The 18,632-nt window shown below is 46.5% G+C and overlaps 1 protein-coding gene across 1 annotated transcript; it reads right to left on the reverse strand.

Moving 5' to 3' along the window:
• Positions 1 to 105: 105 nt before the first annotated feature.
• CTC1 (CST telomere replication complex component 1) lies at positions 106 to 17,456 on the reverse strand. Its single transcript, XM_075166246.1, has 24 exons — positions 17,436 to 17,456; positions 17,213 to 17,361; positions 14,483 to 14,729; positions 13,363 to 13,559; positions 11,640 to 11,784; positions 10,946 to 11,248; positions 10,646 to 10,774; positions 10,081 to 10,307; positions 8,422 to 8,596; positions 8,137 to 8,337; positions 7,775 to 7,901; positions 7,459 to 7,573; positions 6,681 to 7,140; positions 6,309 to 6,398; positions 5,869 to 6,012; positions 5,517 to 5,587; positions 4,625 to 4,734; positions 4,121 to 4,286; positions 3,785 to 3,871; positions 3,541 to 3,700; positions 2,995 to 3,059; positions 2,571 to 2,733; positions 2,315 to 2,441; positions 106 to 597 (listed from the first exon to the last, which is right to left on the reverse strand). Exons 1-24 carry the CDS (start codon positions 17,454 to 17,456, stop codon positions 419 to 421), a joined length of 3,858 nt encoding a protein of 1,285 aa, XP_075022347.1. The 3' UTR covers positions 106 to 418.
• Positions 17,457 to 18,632: the final 1,176 nt, after the last annotated feature.

Genomic DNA, 18,632 nt, shown 5'->3' on the forward strand with positions numbered 1-18,632 from the left:
TGAATGATCTGCAAAATGCCTGGCTCTGGCTCATAAACCAAGGATCTATGTTCTGCCTCATTTCCCATATAGCAAGAAAACTCTAATACTAAAATCGATACGGTGTTATTTAAACTGTATTTTAATAGCTTTATTTAGTATATACTACCACATAAAATACACACACTGTGTGTCCTAGGCCCAAAGCAACCTCTATCATGTAGGAAGTACTGAACACCTCTCTTCCAAAAGGTAGCCCAGTATCGCTGGTGGCAATGGTCCAGAATGACCATTCAGGAATTCCACAAGTCACAGCAACTTCTTGATTGCACCCTTCACCCTGTGCTCACAGGCCCCTGCTCCCGCTGGAAAGGAGATTAAAAAAAAGCTCCCAATCCCAGCAGGTATTTCCATAATTCCTCTCCCCCTGGGAGAGATGTTAAGCAGTGGCTCCCACTCGGCAGTGACTAGATGTCCTCCTAATTCTCTGATTGTTCAGATAGCTTAAGGCTTCTTGTTCCACTTCCTCCACATTCAGGCACAGCAGGCTTCGCCAAGGTCTCACTTGCGACACAAATTCCACTTCACCGCACCGAAAATTTCTCAGCTGCAGTGGAGCTGAAGGGGAAAGATACAATGTGTAACAATTCAGTACAGGGCTCCTGCTCTATTCTAGCACACAGCTGTAGAAGTTGCTGGGGGAGGGAAGGCTGCAGCAGCTGCTTGGCATCTGCTAAACCTCAAAGGACAGCACGATTAATGAATCCAGGATGTAAGCAGATGAATGTGTTTGGCCAGCATCCCTCCAACTTGGAGGAAAGAGACATTTTACACTGTGAAACGCTGTGAACTATGTGCTGCTCGCACAGCTGATGCACTGGGCTTTCTATCTTTTCTCACTATCAGCAACCTGGCCTTAAAGACAGTGTTACACGATAGCCAAAAGATAACATCTCCACAACAGAGCATCCTCTGGTGAGCTTAGCAAATCAACCCCTGCAGCACCTGGACTCATAGTCAAGCGCTAGTGTTAGCACAAGCAGCTAAGAAGGTCCCCGCAGCAACTGCACAGTTGTGGCAGCATGAGCTCAGACATCAGCACCTGTGAATTCAAAACTCTTCAGCGATTTATATTCTGTGGCCATGGTGAGGATTTCCAGGCCTAGTCTTGACTCTACCTGCTGTTCTGTCTAATGTCAAAACCCACTTGATTTGAGAGGTCTGTACAGTAACTCTGGCTGACCAGAACCCTGTCCCATCCAAGGACTGGGAACCTTGCTCTAAAACAGAGAAAGCGTTGTGTGTAAGAGGCACCCCACAGAAATAAACCTGTACCTTAATATTGGGGGATGGGAGGGCAGAAGGGGGATGCTAATAAAACAGGTTCTCTCCCACCACCACTACCACACACACACATACAACCCCCACCCCTCCCTTACTGACACCTTAGAACAATTACTATCCGAATTGTTTAGCTGATATATTTTCCTGGAACCATATATAAAATTTAAATGGAGGACCTCCAAGTTGTTCACCACAACTACAAGGACAATTCAATACTATTTTTATGCTTCTGTATTGTCCTGGTTCCAGCTGGGACAGGGTTAACTTTCTTCCCAGTAGCTTGGGGGTGTGCTGTGTTTTGGGTTCGGTGTGAAAGGAGCGTTGATGGCCCATTGATGCTTTGGCTGTTGCTGGGTGATGCTTGCACCGGGAGGGGGAAGCACAGCCGGGGTGGTGGACCCAGCTGGCCAATGGGGTGTTCTATACCATGTGACGTCATGCTCAGTATAAAAACCAGGTGTGTGGGGGGGCTCGCCCCCCGTTCGTGACACGCGGTCGGCGGTCGGCGAGCGGTTGTGTTGTGCATTGCCTGTTTTGTGTATTCTGTTATTGTTGTTGTTCTCATTGTTATTATTACTGTTCTACTTAGTTTTATTTCAATTATTAAACTGTTTTTATCTCAACCCGGGAGCTTTCCTACTTGTGCCCTCCCGATTCTCTCCCCCATCCCACCGGGGGGGGGTGATCGAGCGGCTGCGTGGCGTTTATTTTTGCTGGCTGGGGTTAAACCACGACATGTATAAAGTAGAAAAATTCAGATATAATATTGTTGTATATAGTGACTTTTATAATATTATTTCTGTATTTGTGTAACCATGGTTCTGCTAAGACAAATCTCAGTGCTACACTACAGAATTCACAATTCCATGGAAATCCTCCAAAGATCTTGCTTTGTGGGCAGTGAAGGCAGCTCTCCTTCCCCAGCCTGATCAGACGGCTCCTCCCTTCCTTCCCACACTAAATATTACAAAAAACAACAGTGCTTGCTTACCAGGCTGCAGGATCTTGGAAGGCTTCCTGTCTAGGCTGAAATCCAGCAGGATAGGGCGACAGATGAGAGGACTCCTGCACAGGCTCCTTAGGTAGCAAGCAATGAGATCCTCAGGTTCCTCTACGCACTAAGAAAGGAAAGGGTGTGTTGCCAGTGAACATGCAGAGGGAGGCAGGGAGCCACAGCAAAGGGAAATCCAGTCCAGCTGAGGCTCGAGCCCAGCATGCTGCAATCACTGCCGGAATAATCCACTTACCCCCGTGCCAGTAGCTTCCCCATGCTGAATGGACACTCTGCCCCTGCTCTGCACACACTTCTGCAGAGCTTCCCACTCGAGAAGGCTCAGGCCCAGCATTGCTGCCACGTGCTGGTTCCTGCACAGCACCAAAGCTTCTCCCGTTCCGTCCTCCACCAGCACCCTATGGAGAGAACAGGCAGACTAAGATGCGGGGGGAGGTCAGGACAAAGCCCGGCTCCCTCACAAGGGTCATGTCCCAGACAACGGATCTCAGTAAAGAGAGAGGGAGTTTTTTTCACATCTGGGAAGACATAACAACTCTAACTTCTGTCTTTGCTATTCTGTCCACATCCCGTCCTTGATCTGATTTTGCCCTCCCCTCTGTGATGTAATTTGTTCCCTCCTACCCACCTCTTTCCATACCAATCTTTACAGCGCTTACCGTGCATTGGCTTGCCTCACTCCCGTGTGTGACGGACATGGTGGACTCTGTCGGGTGCACCTCCCCTGAAGGAAGAGTAAAACTACAGCTATGTATGGGTGGGTATAAGAGAGAGAAGGGGAAGGGCCATTGCTTCTTTTAATCCTCCCCTAATTAAGTATGCAAAGGATTAAAAATCTTCACTGCATTTCCAATGAGCGTCTTGGGAAAAGTTTGTATGGGGAGAAAAATCACCTGCTGCAAGGTGCTGAACCCCAACAGCAGTGAACATGGAAAAAGCAGAGCATTAAGAGAGTAGGGTTCTCCCCCTGCATATCCTTGCTTCGTCCCCAGTCCTAGCTGCCACCCTGCCTGATATCAGATGCGCACTTCTCATCAGTTGTCATTTTGGTCCCTTTCTAATAAGCAAGTCCTTTTCAGACACTGGAAAAAGAGGTTTTGGAATTGGAATAGGAATCTTATTTCCTCTGCATGGTAGCAGAGGATGTGTCAGAGCAGAAAATCTGCAAGGCTCCTCACAAATTATCTCTGTGGAAGCTTGAATACCTCTTTGAAGATGCTGCTGCAAAGTGAGCAAACCCATTGCAGGGACAGAGTCAGTACACAGGACAAGTGGCATAAAATCCGTGCCTGGGGCAGGTGTTGCAGGTGAGGTTGCACGTTGGATAGAAAGACTAGTGAGGGGGATGAGGCTTCTCCTGCAGGACTAGAAGAAATAGGAGTGTGAGAAGCTTGGGACGTAGAAACCTTTCTTGGGACACTGTAAAGCGGGAAGAGACCCTGGGCTCACCTTGAAGGAAAAGGTAGGTGAGAAGCTGGCAGAGATACGATGGTTACACAGCTGGAGGCAATGTAGGTGCAATAAACATTATGGAATCTGCAATATGAAAGAGTAGATGTCAGAAAGACCTCGTAGAAACCAAACCACTCATTTTTTTTGGCATAGCTGGGCAGGTCTTCATCTGTAACATGGTAGGAAAATCATTTGTAGCACGGGATTGGGAGACATGAAGGCATGGGCAAGCGATGAGTAAAGTCCACGAGAGAAAAGATTTAGAGACGGTTTGAAATACAATAAGAGAGGTCAGAGCTGCGGCCCAGATCAGGACTCTAAAGACAGGGGTACCTGGAGATTTTGCGTTCCAAGTTCTGGAAGAAGATCTTGGCTCCAGGTAGCAAACCCCAGAGATGCTGCAGATAGGTGGCAGCAATGTAAATGTCCACCACAACAGGGGAGCCTGGAGCAACTGAGATGCTGAGCTTCACGCTGTGATCACTGGCTAGCAGTCTCCCTGAGGAGACACAGAACCACACACACCATGAGCTCACATGCAGGTAGCATAGTCTGTGACTGAGCTGGACCTGCTAGAGGTGTTTTTCCTCCCATCACAATGAGGTTATCACTGTTCTACCTCACAGATTTTCCAGGTACAGTATTCCCATTCCCATCTCCAACACACATGCAGTGTACAGTTTCCCAGCCGTCTGACATGCAATGGGATGCAACATCTTGGCATACTTTCACTATTCTCAGATACAGAAGCACAGTTAGCCAAGTGCACTGTCTCTCCGAAACAGAAAGAAGCAAGAATCAACCTGTTGTTACCTGACAGGCTGTCACAAATCTTACCTTTCTGCTTTTGAAGGCCGAGAGTCACAGATGGCTTTTCATTCTTGGGAGAGGCACACAAGGTCCTCTCCACTATCTCACCAGAGAAAGAAACAAGGGAACCTGTGAAACTGAGAGCAGACCACGATTTGTGTCCTGCCTGAAGACAAAAGGACTGGAAGAAGGCCTGACTCCAACATTGCCACAAAGGACAGGGTGAAGTGGAGTGCTGTGCTTGAGCCCAGTTTCAGGGGAACCTGCCTTTGAGCACCTGAGCTACTGGACTGAGGGCAGCTTGCTGCAGTGTACCCCACCCAGGGACAAGGGGCCCCTTTAACTCGCTTTCTGCTTCTTCAGGCTCAGCAGTGAAGAAGAAAAAGAGAGAGGCATTACAGCCTTCCTATCTGCTTAACTCCTAATTGTTTTTCTGAATTAGAGGAAGAAGCCAACCAAAGAAAAACTCAGTTTACCATAAGGCACTGGTTAAGATTTCAGTGTCCATGCATATCACTCCAGATTAAACATGCTTTGAACAGAAAAGCTTCTAACCTGAGTATTTGTTTGAGCAAGTTATGCTAAAACAATCAAAAAACCAACAAAAACCCTCATACATTCAGCCTCATTTTCCCTGCTGCACCTGTTTCCACCTCTGACAGGAATTTAGCAGAAACCTTTGGAACCTAGTCCACACCAGTAGTAGCTCAAACTTTTTCTGGACACCATTTTGCAGTTTTGCCACCTGCAATCCCTTTAACTTTGATAAACAGGGTGGGGGCAGTCTGGACTACTTGCACATAGGAAGATTTCCAAACCATATTCCTAGGGCAGATAATTCATCACTATTTAATGTAGTACCGTCTCCGATAAAGATACTGAGGCATGGTCACATCTAATTTGGGGCAGACCAACATACCTGTTGCTAAGTACTTCTGGAATGGAGGAAATTCTCTGGTCCACGCCTCTCAGCACCGACCTGGCTGCCAGCTAGAAGTGGGGGAGACATGGATGGATTGTAGTTTATGGCTATCCCCAGCCAGAGCAGTAAAGACAAGCTCTGCATGTTTAGAGCTACGTCAAGCAACTGATGCTTCCTCCCCAGATTAATTCTGAGCCAGGAAAATGTGAACCCCAGCAGTAGCCTCTGACGGAGCTTAAAGCAGAACAGTCTCATCAACAAGACATTCTGTATCGATAATTTTCTGAGCTAGTTCTGGAGAGATCTACAAGTCACCTGTGAAAGCCCAGAGCAATAAGGCACTGCATACCTGGTGCTCAGTCAGACTGGAGATCCATGTCTCATGCTGTAAGTGCCAGGTATCTTGGACAGGCAGGCACAGGGGGCAGGATGACTTGCTCAAGAACTTTGCTGGCACAGGTGGAAAACAGAGCTTGTCAAACACTTCCAAGTCCTGAGAGAAGAGTGATAAGGCAAGAAAGAGGACTGTTAAAGGAAGGAGATGAAAGCCATGTAGGAAAAAAGGGCCACTGAAGAACAATGGTTTTTTAAAAAAAAAACAAAACAATCCACTGAACTCAAAGTTCTGGGAATTTTAACCAAAGATAGAACTGAAGCAGTTCCTTGGCAAGACGGATGGGAATTCTAAGCCTTGAAAAGAGTTTAGTCACTCTCTGACTCTTTGACTCCCACATGCAGTGGGGAGTAAAAAGTCTCCAACAGGAAAGAGCAAGACAACCTCTCTCTTACCGAGCAGTGGGGCACAATGAAGCGATACAGCCCGCCCAGGTGCAGAAATGGAAACCATCGTAGAGACTTCCCCATAAAGAGCAGTAGTGCCTGGTGGGGGAGGGGAGGGGAGGGGAGAGAGAGAGAGAGAAAAGGTGATGAGAAATATCAGGAAAAAGGTAGAAAATGAAAAATACAGCAAGAAGAGAGCAAGCTCAGCAGAGGATGTCTTGCTTGAGAAGTAAGGTTAAGGTTAGCACGATCATGGATAAGCAAGACAAAAATCACTCTCCCGTTGATTAGGAATCTAGATCCTTAATTATCACACAGGCTCCCTGAGGAGCCAGCTCCCACCCTTATCAAACCACCCCCTAAACCTGCCTCCTGCCTCACTTCTTGCTGTGTCATGCCCTCTTCTCCATCACAGCTGGTCTCTTCCAGCTCCGGTAGATTCCCACTTTCTCTGGAGTGGCTCCAGAGCCGAGGTCTGCCCAGCCACAGCACTGTGGCTTGGAAACTGCGCTGCAGCTCCTGTCCTCCATCTTCTTTGCTGGGTAGTTGGTAATTGCGTAACATAAGACCCTCTTTCTGGGTAACCAAGAATAGGCAAGATACACAGCTGGTTCTTCTAGTGCTGCTCTGGCCCTTCTGACAGTTCTCATCTCTATGAGTATCTGGCTTGGGATCCTCCAATTTCAGCATTTTTGCCTCTGGGGTTTCCAGCTCAGATGTTACGCTGCCATCATCCTTCTTCCTCAAAGAGAAGCTCTTTCCACTCCTAAGGCCTTTCTGGATTTGTCCTTCCGCAGCATGGAGAACCCGAACATCCTCAAAGTAGAACTGCACATAGACACTGAAACGACAAATGGTAGCAGTGAAACTCCCTGTTCCTGAAACAAGCGGTTATCTGGGAAAAGCACTTCTGGTGAGTGCCCCGCAGGTATTCAGCAGGAGCAGCGAGAAAGGGTGAAGTAGATGGCAGCTACCAGGCTGGGTGTATTCTGAACAAAATGAAGATGGTGCATTTGTTGCTGATAAGGATCTCCAAATAGCAAAGCACAGTTGCTTTGGCACTGAAATACTATGCTGATAAGCAGCTTTAACATAGTCCAAAATAGCTGTGGAACCATGGAGTAATGATTTTAATTGGGCATTGAATAAAGGGACTTGCCTGGTTTTTTTCTCCCTCATATGCTCCAGATTTGCCAGCTGCTCCCAGGAGGGAAAATCAGTCTGAAGGAATCTCTCCACTACAAGCTGGTAGCTTTCCACCTGCAAGAGTGATCCTGCAAACACATCAGAGAAAGGAGCTGAGCTAATAAAAAGAGAATACAAAACCAGCAAGCTCAATTTCCTCATTTTAAAGTCACGAGGCCAGGCAGTGACATTTCAGCATCTCCATACCAAGTCCCCTCTTCCTTGTTTTGGAGCTGGATGGCAGAACAGCGCAAGCTCAGCACTTTCAAATTTAGCTTAGTGGGACATACCTATGAGAGCTGTATGAGCAAAGGGGCTACCATCCTTATGGGATATCACGCAGGGAAGCGTGCTGCTTTTGTCCTGCAGCTGGAGGGAACTGCTCCTGGAGGAGACTCTCAGCACACCCAGTAGTATCTGCAACAGAAAGGAAGCTGCAAAAAGCATCAAACGCTTCTCATCTTTGAAGGCCATAAATCAAAGTGCACGTAGCAGCAGCCCGAATTCAGCCTGTGGTCAACACACCACAGGTGAGAAAAGCAGTGTCATTCCCTAACAGGAGGAAAAGGCATGCATCGGACAGGGTGCTGGAAGGCATGGGGAGAACTGGGAACTCTCAAGGCACAGACAGTAGAGGGAACAAGGCACTTACCAGTCGGGGCTGGAAACTTCCTGCTGAGAGTGTGCAGTAGGACCAGGCCAGTCTGCGATTCAGCTCCTGGGTGCCCATGTGCTGTGCCTCCAAGGGGGAAAGCAGCTGTGATGGACTGAAGCCTTCCCAGCTCTTCTCTTCTGCCACACGGCAAACTGCAGACAGAGATGGGGCCTGGCACGGGGGGTTCAGGGTCAAATACTATGAAAAAAGAAAGAAAGAATGAACCAGTTGAATTTCTTCCCATCAGACAAACAAGAAACTGCTCACAGAGCATTTACTCACCTTCTGCAGGGGACACTGGTGTATTTTTCCTAGGATTTCATTATAAATATCTCTTGCTTCCTCTCTATCTGGCACCACAGCTTGCAGAAGGGGGACAAGGAACTTCTCAGCAGCTCCAGGGTTTCGGTGTATAGAGCTAAGCAATAGTCGACGGCGTCCAAAGAAACAAGAAAACCTGAAAAAAATTAAGACAGTTATAAGCATGAGCAGTCCTTACTTCTCAGTGTGTTTTGCATGTAAGTCAGGGATTCTTTTTGCTTGTTATGAGTGAATGTGCTGTGTAGGACAAAAACTAAGGAGAGCACAAAAAGAACATGAAATGATGAAAAAAAAGGAACATTTAAGGGCGATGCAGATTTATGACAGGCAAGCAGACAAGGAACAGGAAAATATACAGAAATGGACAGATTGGCAAAATCTCGAAACTCAAGTGGACAAAAAAAAAAACCCCACACCCGAAAATAATCTCCCTTTAAGTCACACAAATGGACCTCCAAGCATTTTGGCTAAGCTTGATATGATTACTCATGTTAGGTATACTTGGCTTTCTTTTACAGGATGCAAAAAATCAGATGACAGAAACAACCACTGACTGCTCTTGTTCCAATATTTTCCTTGCATTGCGTTCCTTTCAGAAGTTTAGCTCACTGCTTTTGAATGCCTGGAAGTGATCACACTGCCAGTCAAAATACGACTTAATAATAGAAAGTGAACTCAAATAAAAAGAGATAGCAACAAACTCACTGGAACAATTTTCAAGCTGTAGCAGGACTTAGCAATCACATTTAAAAGAAGTGAAAAAGCTAATAAAAACTGAAACTTATAGCTAGCATCATTCCCAGGGCAAAACTGAAGCTGTTTTGTTGGAAAGCATGGTAAAAATTCCACAGTGCCGCACAAGAAGACTGAGCATTCTATAAACTGCTACTTGACTGCCCGAGATTAAATATATACATTTTAGTTTTTAAAGTCCAAGGCAGCAGTTACAGTGATCAACCATATCTATTCCAGAACAAACACAAATATTTCCAGCAACAGAACCCAGAAGTAAATCCAGAAACTGGCCCACAGCTGTCACGCAAACAGAGTGCTGCCGTTGGAGAAAGCAGGAAACCATCTGGAAGGTCCAGAGATAAGCATGTGTGGGAAAATCTGCTAAGACAGAGGCTCTCAAGCGAATGCCCACACTACTGGCAATACTCAGAATATCTAAAAGTGTGAGGAGCCAGGACACAAGAGTCTTTATATTGGCTGTGATCTGGTTGTAGCAGCAGTTTCCAGTTCCAGCCTCAGTGCCCACCCTGATTTGTCAAGCAAACCACATCGGCAGGCACACATCCCTACAGTGCTTCCACATTTCAGGACAAAACTTCCTTGGCAGGAGTACGTGAACACATGCTCTGGAGTGCTGCAGCTTCCCGGGAGCAGTGGGCTTACTGTGCATGCTCTTGAAAAATGTACAGGATTTCCTCATAAGAGCAACTGCAAGGTACATCAACCGGACATGATGTGAAATCTCAATGAATGGCTTACTTAGGCCAGTAAACCAGAAGCAATTCCTGCTGCACAGTAATTTTGTGAACCCGTGCTCCAGAAGACGCCCAGGTAGCCTACAAAGCACATTTATGCATAGCCTGACTTCAGAAGAACTGTCCTCACCTCTCCTCAAACGTCTCCAGGAGGCTCACCAGCCAGAGGTAGAGTGGCATACCAAGATTGTAGCGGAAGAGCAGCTGTAAGTAGAGATTTCCCGAAGAGGCTGGTGGCTGGTAGGGGGTGCTGAGCCTTGAAAAATTCTTCAGCACAACAGTGCTGCTCAGGCAAGCACCAAGTACAATGAAAGGGAAGGATACCAGAGGCTTCTGCAGGAGGTGGACATCGATGAGCTGAAATACACAAACATACAGCTTAAGAGAAGAGATGGCTGGTCTGCCACCACTCCCCAAAACCACCACCCCACCCTAAATCCTTTGTCACTCTACCAGATTGTCTATAAACCCAATGGGCCTGAGGAACCTGGCACTGCTTAGGGAGGAATCAGGTAATAATCATTTCGAGTCTCATAATCAAGCCTAGACAGCAAGATTCCCAATTTTGTTCCAGATACTTGCTGAAATAATTCCAATGTTCCTGTAGTCTTCTGTTGACCCACACACTCGCGAGCCATCCCCAGGGCCCGAGTCTTTTCCACTGAATGCTTTATGCCTCGTAAGTCTCAACTTACCTCCACGCATGCTCCTGGTCGGAGTCCACGTGCAGAGTTCAACAACTGCTGGTAAGCAAGGCACAAGCAGACTTTGTTATCCAGTAAAAAGAGACCAGCTTGGACATTGAGTATTTTGGTGACAGTTCCCTAAATAGAAAACAAACAGAAAGTTACAACAGTGTAGAGAGGCCCAGAACATAAGAGACTCGTACGCCTGAGCAATAAGGAAATAAATTAATGATGAAAATAAGACCTTGCAGGCCACGAGCTGAAACCCTAGAGCACGAGTGGGTGAAGGCTAACACTACGAATCCTTACCACATATGAGATGATCTTGGACTCTTTGGTTGATCCTGGCCTCTCCTCTTCAACTCCCAGCTCCAAGGAATCACTGAGCTGCTCAGCAGTCTCAATGGAAGAAGATTGAGTGGATTCTCCTTGCCAAGCACTGTCTAGTGGCTGCTCCCTCACCTGCTCTGCACAATAGGGCAGAAGGCAGGAAGAAACACCAGTGACAAACATCCTTTGTCTAGATTTCTTCAGGCTGGACATACTCAGGCCTGTTATTGTGTACCTGTGACCCAACTGGAGGATATGATGCCACGCCAGCTGGTTGGGCTTCTAGAGGAGAGAAACCAAAAGCGACATCAGCATCTCCTGTACTGGAAAAAATTCTTCCTGACCCTGATAACCCCACCCAAAAAAACTTCTCCTTTGAGAGGATCACCTCACACTCTTAGTAAAAGGGTGATATCTGCAAGACATTCAGGGACACTGCAACTGCATGAGGGAGGAGGGCTGTATTTCTGCAGGGCATAGAACTAGACTTCTTACATAGAAGGACTGTTGTAGGCTGCATGGAATAAAAAAAAAAAAAAAAAAAAAAGAGAATCACTAGTAAAAGGAAGAATAAATCAAACCAGGAAGTCAAGGGCAAGCTTCAAAGAAATAATCAACTAGCACAAACACAGATACCAACGGCAAATTTGTGAGCAAAATTCCAAGGACTTACCTGCACCAGCACAGGGACCCAAACAGCTGAGGTCAAGTACTTTAGAAACAGAAAGAAGAATGTCTTGTGGTGAATACAAAGGAGAGGCCCGAGTCTGGCCAATTCACCTGCCACAGTGAGCTTTGATCTTTTCTTACATGGAATCCTAGAGGGCAATTGAGGAGGCAAAGGAAATCAGAGATGAAAGAAGAACTCAAAAGTGTCTCAAAAGCAAAAGAAACCAATATGCAGCATGCATTTTCTGGAAATAAAGGATCCAAGAAGGTAATATGGACCATCTCTCAGAGAGGTTTTCAAAACATTATTTGGCTACAAAATTCTTACTTTAACATTCATATACTAAATCCCCTTGACATTTTAAAAAACCTTAATATTTGAAGACAGCAGGGTTGTGTTGAACAAATTCACATGTTCCATGACAACAGCCAGATTATAAAAAGCTTTACCACAAACAAGAAGTTAATTATAGGTCAAAAGGAAAAAAACAAAGTCATAAGCAATTCTTCAGCAGAAAACAGAATTCGGCTTTGTAGATCCATGGAATGTGACACCGTGGAAGCTCTAAGCCTATAAACAAAAGAGGCCTGAAAGCAACAATGAAGTCTTCCTAACAAACTTGGCACAGTGTGAAAGAGCAAAACTGAAAGCAGATGAGAGGAGAGAGAGGTGACATTTCTTTACTCATTTCCAACTTTCATTTCAAAAAAAGAAAAAAAATTCATTTCAAACAAACAAATGTTTGTCATTTCATTTGTCATTTTCATTTCAACTCCTACTGGACTTGAGTATAACCATCCCACTTAGTCTAAACAAATACATTCTTGATTCTAAAGCATATAAACAACCATGTAACTTTATGACTGTTTTTAAAAGAAATACCAGGACGTCCACACACACAAGTACCAGGAACAACATTTAATGACTTTATTGGTAACATTTTTAAAAAAGCAGCATGGAAAATTGGTCACATATCAGGGAATAGCAGAGGAGCTTTATGTTAAAAGGCTGATAGTGTACACTGAAATATGGTAATAGTTTTCTTGTTTAAAACAAAAGAAAACTAAAAAGAAACTAAAGCAGCCTAATTAATGACATTTTATTGTTATTAATTTACATCAGTAATTCTCTACTCAAGATGACAAAACATGATCTAGCACAACCTGAAATTATCAACTTGAGTAAGATTTGTAATTCCATTGGCTACATTTTCACATACTGTAAATATTATTTCCACTAAAGACAACAGTTACTGTTATCAGCTGACATTTAACTGGTACCTTTATCTCAGCAATCTGATAAGAGCTTGAATGGTGGTGTATACTAATTTCATATTAGAATTGAGAATTACTTGCAATAATATTTTTGGTTCACTGTAGGTTAAAATAAAAAAAAAGTTGTGCTAATCAAAAGCGTGAATTTTAGCCTCGGTGAAAGTTAAATCATCACTTTGTTCTCATGTCCTTTCTGTAGTATCAAAATACATCTGGAAATAATTAAAATTTGTCTTATTCTGTCAAAATACAGAATAAAAACTTCCAGTAAAGCCCTGGAAAACAACTGATTAATGAAAAGTGGCTTTATTGTATAACTTTTACTTCCATCACTCACCGTTATACCTATGGCAGAAACAGAATTTGGCTCTTCCTAAGCCAAGTGCTCTTCATGGTACCTGCCAAACCAGAGCAACAGTGCTATGATGGAACTGAGCACGCTAGGTGTTTACCTGGAGGTAAGCAGTGGCTCGGCTGATGCTAGGTAGGTGACTGGAATGCTGTCAGGTACTTCCTTTGGGAGATTTACTGGCACTGGATCCACCAGGATTTCCACGTACCCTGCTGCGCTCTGGTCTGTCTGTGGTATATATGACCAGCTTGGGAAGAGGAACAGTGACTCCAGCCACTCAAGTTCAAAATGCAGGAGCTAAGACAAAAGATAAAGAGATAAACGCTTGAGATGAGTTACAGTATGTTTTCTCAGTATTACTTACAATGTTCATTACTAATTTGCCCTTGCATGCACATCACAAACTCGTATTCTACTGCTGAGCTTCATTACTAAATGAGAGTAGTGTTTTCTGCCCACTCTCCTACGTTGCATGGAGAACTACTGGCCTTCCAGATGCAAATCTGGAACAGACTTGCTGAGCTCTACAGCTAGCATTTCCTGGGTTATAGTCACACCCTCCCGGCAAGGTGATAATTAATTCATTGCAAGGTTTAGTTCTTTGCAGACTATTTTTCTAAAATTCTCACCTGCCTTCTTTTCCCCTGTGTTTTCAGTTAGAAGTTCATACCAATTTAACTTTTTCCTAGTCTTCACCTCCTTGGAAAACACAACCCCAGTGCTCTTTCATCACCACTCTAGGGGTTACCTCTTATCTAGACTCTCCTGCAATGACCTTCAGAAGGCTTTTAATTCAATACCACTGTCACGCAAGCTACTATTTCCTGAAAGTATGTCACATCAGTACATCACTGAACACCCAGTACAACTCTCCAGAAAGTTATTTCTGCTCCACTAGTTGGAATTCAACAAATAGTGGGGAGTGCTATAACCTCCAGGTCTCCCAGGCCACCTCGTACTGTTGAGAATTTAACAGAACTGTATATTAGGCTGTCTCTTTTTTCCAGGCCAGCCCATTCAATATTTGTTCTCCTAGCAATGACAAATTTGACATGTTCTATTCTCTCCCCGGGATCTAAACTTGCTGTTTTCCTGCCTGTTACATAGATGTGTTATTTCCCTCACTACAGACTTTGGCAGACCATTTGAAGCCCCTGGTAGTCTGTGACACTGCCCCAGAAGTGGGAATAAACACAGAATGCCTCAGACTGAGGACATACCTCACACGGAATTATCCCAGTACTGTCTTTCACGTATAGGGAACCATCTACCAACTTTTCTTTGTTCTCTTGCCTTCCGTCTGTTAAATAGCCAACCAAGATCAGGTAAGTCCTTGGCAAAGCGCTCTGCATGGGTAAAGCACCTTGTCCTTGATGAGCCCATTCTTTAAATTCATTAGTGCTCCAGGTCAGGTGGCTGCAGCACGGCGTGCACTGCTGATGCTGTAGGTCAGAGATGGAGATGAAACTGGAAATAAAAGAAAAGCAAGAATATAGAAGGATGTAGGAAAAACTCAGCCTGCAAAGTTTAGGGGTTTTACAGTGATCATTGCAGTGGACAAAGTTTGACTAAGTCAGAAGAGCCTTAGCTATTGGTGTGGTCTGATGATACCACACGGCAAGAACCAACTCATTCACTGGCACTTATCAATGATCTCTCTCAGCTCAGTCAACACGTCTGTCCTGCTTGAGCATTCTCTCTGAAAACAGACATCCTTTGCTACTATGGTTACCTGAGCAGGCATGCAGAAGACTTGGAAAAAAAAAAATAATGGAGAATTAATAAAATAGAACACATTTTCATGTATATGTGGGGGGAGGTGGGAGGGAGAACAGTTATTAGTTCAGACATTTTTAGCTTGAATGGGAGACTCTGTGAGAAAACCCCAATACCTGCTCAACACAGTTTACACATCAGTAATGAACACAAGTAGATACAGAGTCTAATTCCATCATTTGGTGCCAAAATTGCTGAACTGTAGCAAAAGCAAGGCTGAACAACTTCTAGATGAAGATTGTGACAGTTTTGGAACAAATTTTCTCCTGTGGATAGCTTACACAATACAAAGCTGAGAGACTGCAAGCCAGTAACCTTAGACTGGGCCTTCACTTATAAGAACACAGCCAAGCTAGCCCTGAATCTTTCCACCTACCCTCCTGCTTTGGGGAGAGGGCGGAGAAGGAGGTGTAACATCAAATCAACCACATGTGAAGCCGCCTGCAGTTTAGCATCTATCATGCTTAGACTGACCACAGTACTGAATATGGGAGAACAAGGCAGCATCTTCGCTAGATTCTAAGCCTTTTCAGTGTTTATATGATCATGGCAGCATTCATCATCGTTGTTTACATCCTGGCTCTCTATGCTAGAGAATTAACGAAAGTCCTTTGTCCATGCTAACATCAACACTGAAAGAGCAAATACAAACTGGTCTCCAGCTAGTGATTTTGGTACTTGTTTCCACTGAGGTTAGCTGAGAATTTTAGGTTGTGAAACTGGAGCTCTATTCACAACACCCACTCGCTTAGTAGCAGGACATAATCAAATTCAGAGACTACGAATTTGAAGAGTTTCACTTGATTAGTCAGGTATCAAAGGTTCAAAGCCAGAAACCAGTCTAGACGAGTGATGGGTCTGAATCAGCTATAAATAGTATTTATATAAAAAATTAATCAAAAGAGATAAACTTATGAAGGGACTTATGTTGTATGTATTTGGCAGGAATCTGAACAGGAGAAAGATTAGCTGAAAAGGACATAAGCAAACTGCCCCATCCTCAGAGACAGAGCAGCACCGGGAATAATTCTGATATCTATGATCTATAAGGAGAATACAGTGCCGCTAATGTTTTCAACACGTGCTGACTGCTTTTTGGGAGAAACCAAAACTACAGCAGTACACTGGATCCTGGTTATCACATACAGAGAACTAACTGGACCCTCTTCTGGTGCTCCAGAGCTTGATGGTTAGCTGTGGGTGTACTATGCTGCTCACTAACAGACCATTGGCCTCACACAAGACAAATACCAACTACCTTCAACTCTTGTCTATGAATTTCCCTGAATATAAACCAAACTCTGCTCTAAACATCATAAAATATAGTCTATAGAAAAAATATGGCTTAGATGAGAACAGCTTGGCTGGTGTGAAAGACCTCCCACCTACATTTATAAACTGTTAGTATAAAATTAAAGGTCACAAGTCCCTAATCAATTCCAGTTGACCTTTGACCCAAAACCAGCTATGCCAGGGGTTTTAATAGACATTCTCCCACCATAAATTGGAGCAAGAGAGAAATAGATCCAGATAAGCCAAACCTTCCAATCTGGGTCTCTCCCAGCAAGTTGTGTGTTTTTCATAATAGTAAGCACCCAAAAGCCTTTTACCAACTAAAATATGGACCACACTATCCTAGATTCCCCCTTTGTGAGAGCACACACTCGAAGGCGGACCTCAGCTGGCCAACAGCCTCGGAGACCGTGCCCAGGAACAGCCTCCTGAGCAGACCAGCAGGATCCAGCCGGGAAGCTGCCGTGCAAACGCCGTGCAGTAGAGCAGCTCGCTCTCAGCGAGATGCCCTACTTTGGCTACACACTCTACCTACCGCAGACTAGCAGATACGGTGCTTAATCACACCGCAAGAGCGATCGGGGGCGCATCGAAGCCAAGAAAACGCATGCGGTTACCCGTCTTCGACAACATCCCTCCCACACCCGGCATCCGGGGCAGGCATCGCACATGAACGAGCGGCGCTCGCTGCTGTTACTACAGCCGCCGTACTGAGCTCCCGCCAGCTCCACTCCACCGGCCCGTGGCTGCAGCCGGGCCCTGCACGGTGGAACGGGGGGCGGAGAGGCGTCCCCGCCGGAACGTGCCGCGCATGCGCGAGGGACGAGCCCCCGTCCCCTCACACCTCTCCGCCCCTCCTCCCCTCTCCGCCCCGCGGTCACCTGTAGCTGAGCGGCAGGTCCCCGCCACCCGCGCTCCGCAGGCACCGCAGCACCGCCTCCAGCGGCGGCGGCTCCGGCCCGCCAGGCCCCTGGCGGGCAGGGAGCGCTCGGCGGGCGAAGTCCCGAGCCGCCTGCAGCCAGCGCTGCTCCTAGGGAGAAGCAGAGAAACGGGGCTTCAGCGCCGTGTGGCGGGGAGGGCCCGGAGCCCCCCTGGGTCACTCACCACCGCGCTGGGCTCCGCCATGACGGCGCTAGGCCGGGCCGCGCGGCTCACGGCGTTGCTATGGCGACGCGGCAGCGGGAAACGCGCAGGGCCCGCCGGGAGCGCCGCCGAGCCGCGAGCCCGCCGGTCTCCGCCCCCTCCCTCCCCTCCGGCCAATCGCCACCTCCGCCCCCGCCCCCGCCCCCGCTAGGCGCTTGCCCCCTCCCCTCGGCAGCGGGCGGTGGGCGGGCATGGTCGCAGCCCCCCGGCCCCGGGGTGCTGCGCGGGCCGGCGGGCGGGCGAGTGGGGGAACTGCAGCCGCCCCTGAGGTAAAAAGTATCGCGACGGCGGCGAGAGCCTCTTCGCTCACCGGGGTCGTCACTTACGCAGAGGGCTGGAGAGAAACGGGAACCTGGGAGGGCTCTGCAGGCCGGTACTCAAGCGGCCGCGCTGACAGACAAGCTGAAATCCAGCGGCTGTGAGGGGAGGAGGAGAGTGGCGAGCTGTGCTCGGTGCCCTTGGTGGTACATAGCCACGGAGCCTCGGGAAACACTGAAGGCCTGGCAGGCCACAGGGAGGCGGCGAGGAAGGAGGGTGGCGTGGGCTCGCCAGTTCTGGCGAAAGCTGGGAAGTGGATGTGCGCTAATGCGTTTGACATTAATGTAAATGTCAAACGTGCGGCGGGCTGTGAGATCGCGTTCCCTTACCCGAGCTGCGGGAAGAGTCAAACGTGAAAGGTTTGTGGGGATTTCTTTGACACTTGTGCGGTTCTAGAGAAGTGCTCTTTTCTTTTTTTGGAAGGCTGAAGCTCCGTGAAGATTGAAGGGTGTGCCTCATCCCCTCGTATGATAGTATGTGAAAGATCTGAAACAATCCATTAAAAATGTGATTTCCTCCTCCACAGAATGTACTCATCGGTGCATGAGACTTTTTTCCTTTAGGGACTAATTTTGTATTGTCCTTGTTCAAGGCAAGGAAATGAACTAGACAAAATTTGGTAAATCTTTTCCATCTCTATCCCTGGAGATGGCTGCAGCCTGGTAACAGGTTATTCTGCCATTTCCTACCCTCCTGGAACCTGCTGCTGGAAAGTCAGAGCTGTTCCAAGCCCGAAGTGCGGAAGAGAGCTATGTAGCTGTGTGGCCCTCGTTATTTTGTCCTGTGCATGTGCCATTGCTAGCTTCCGTACAGCAGATAAGCAACTCTGGAGTAGACACA

The sequence above is a fragment of the Calonectris borealis genome, chromosome 1 (assembly GCF_964195595.1).
Source record: "Calonectris borealis chromosome 1, bCalBor7.hap1.2, whole genome shotgun sequence".
Taxonomy (NCBI): Eukaryota; Metazoa; Chordata; class Aves; order Procellariiformes; family Procellariidae; genus Calonectris; species Calonectris borealis.

Bases quoted from the DNA above. Each gene is read 5' to 3' on its own strand.
- CTC1 (XM_075166246.1), bottom strand. From the start codon at position 17,456: ATGGCGGAGCCCAGCGCGGTG. The intron at 13,560-14,482 runs GTATGTCCTCAG...CTTTTGTCTTAG, and splicing joins CTGGGATAATTCCGTGTGAG to CTCCTGCATTTTGAACTTGA. The intron at 5,588-5,868 runs GTATGCAGTGCC...CCCCACTTCTAG, and splicing joins CCAGTCTGACTGAGCACCAG to CTGGCAGCCAGGTCGGTGCT.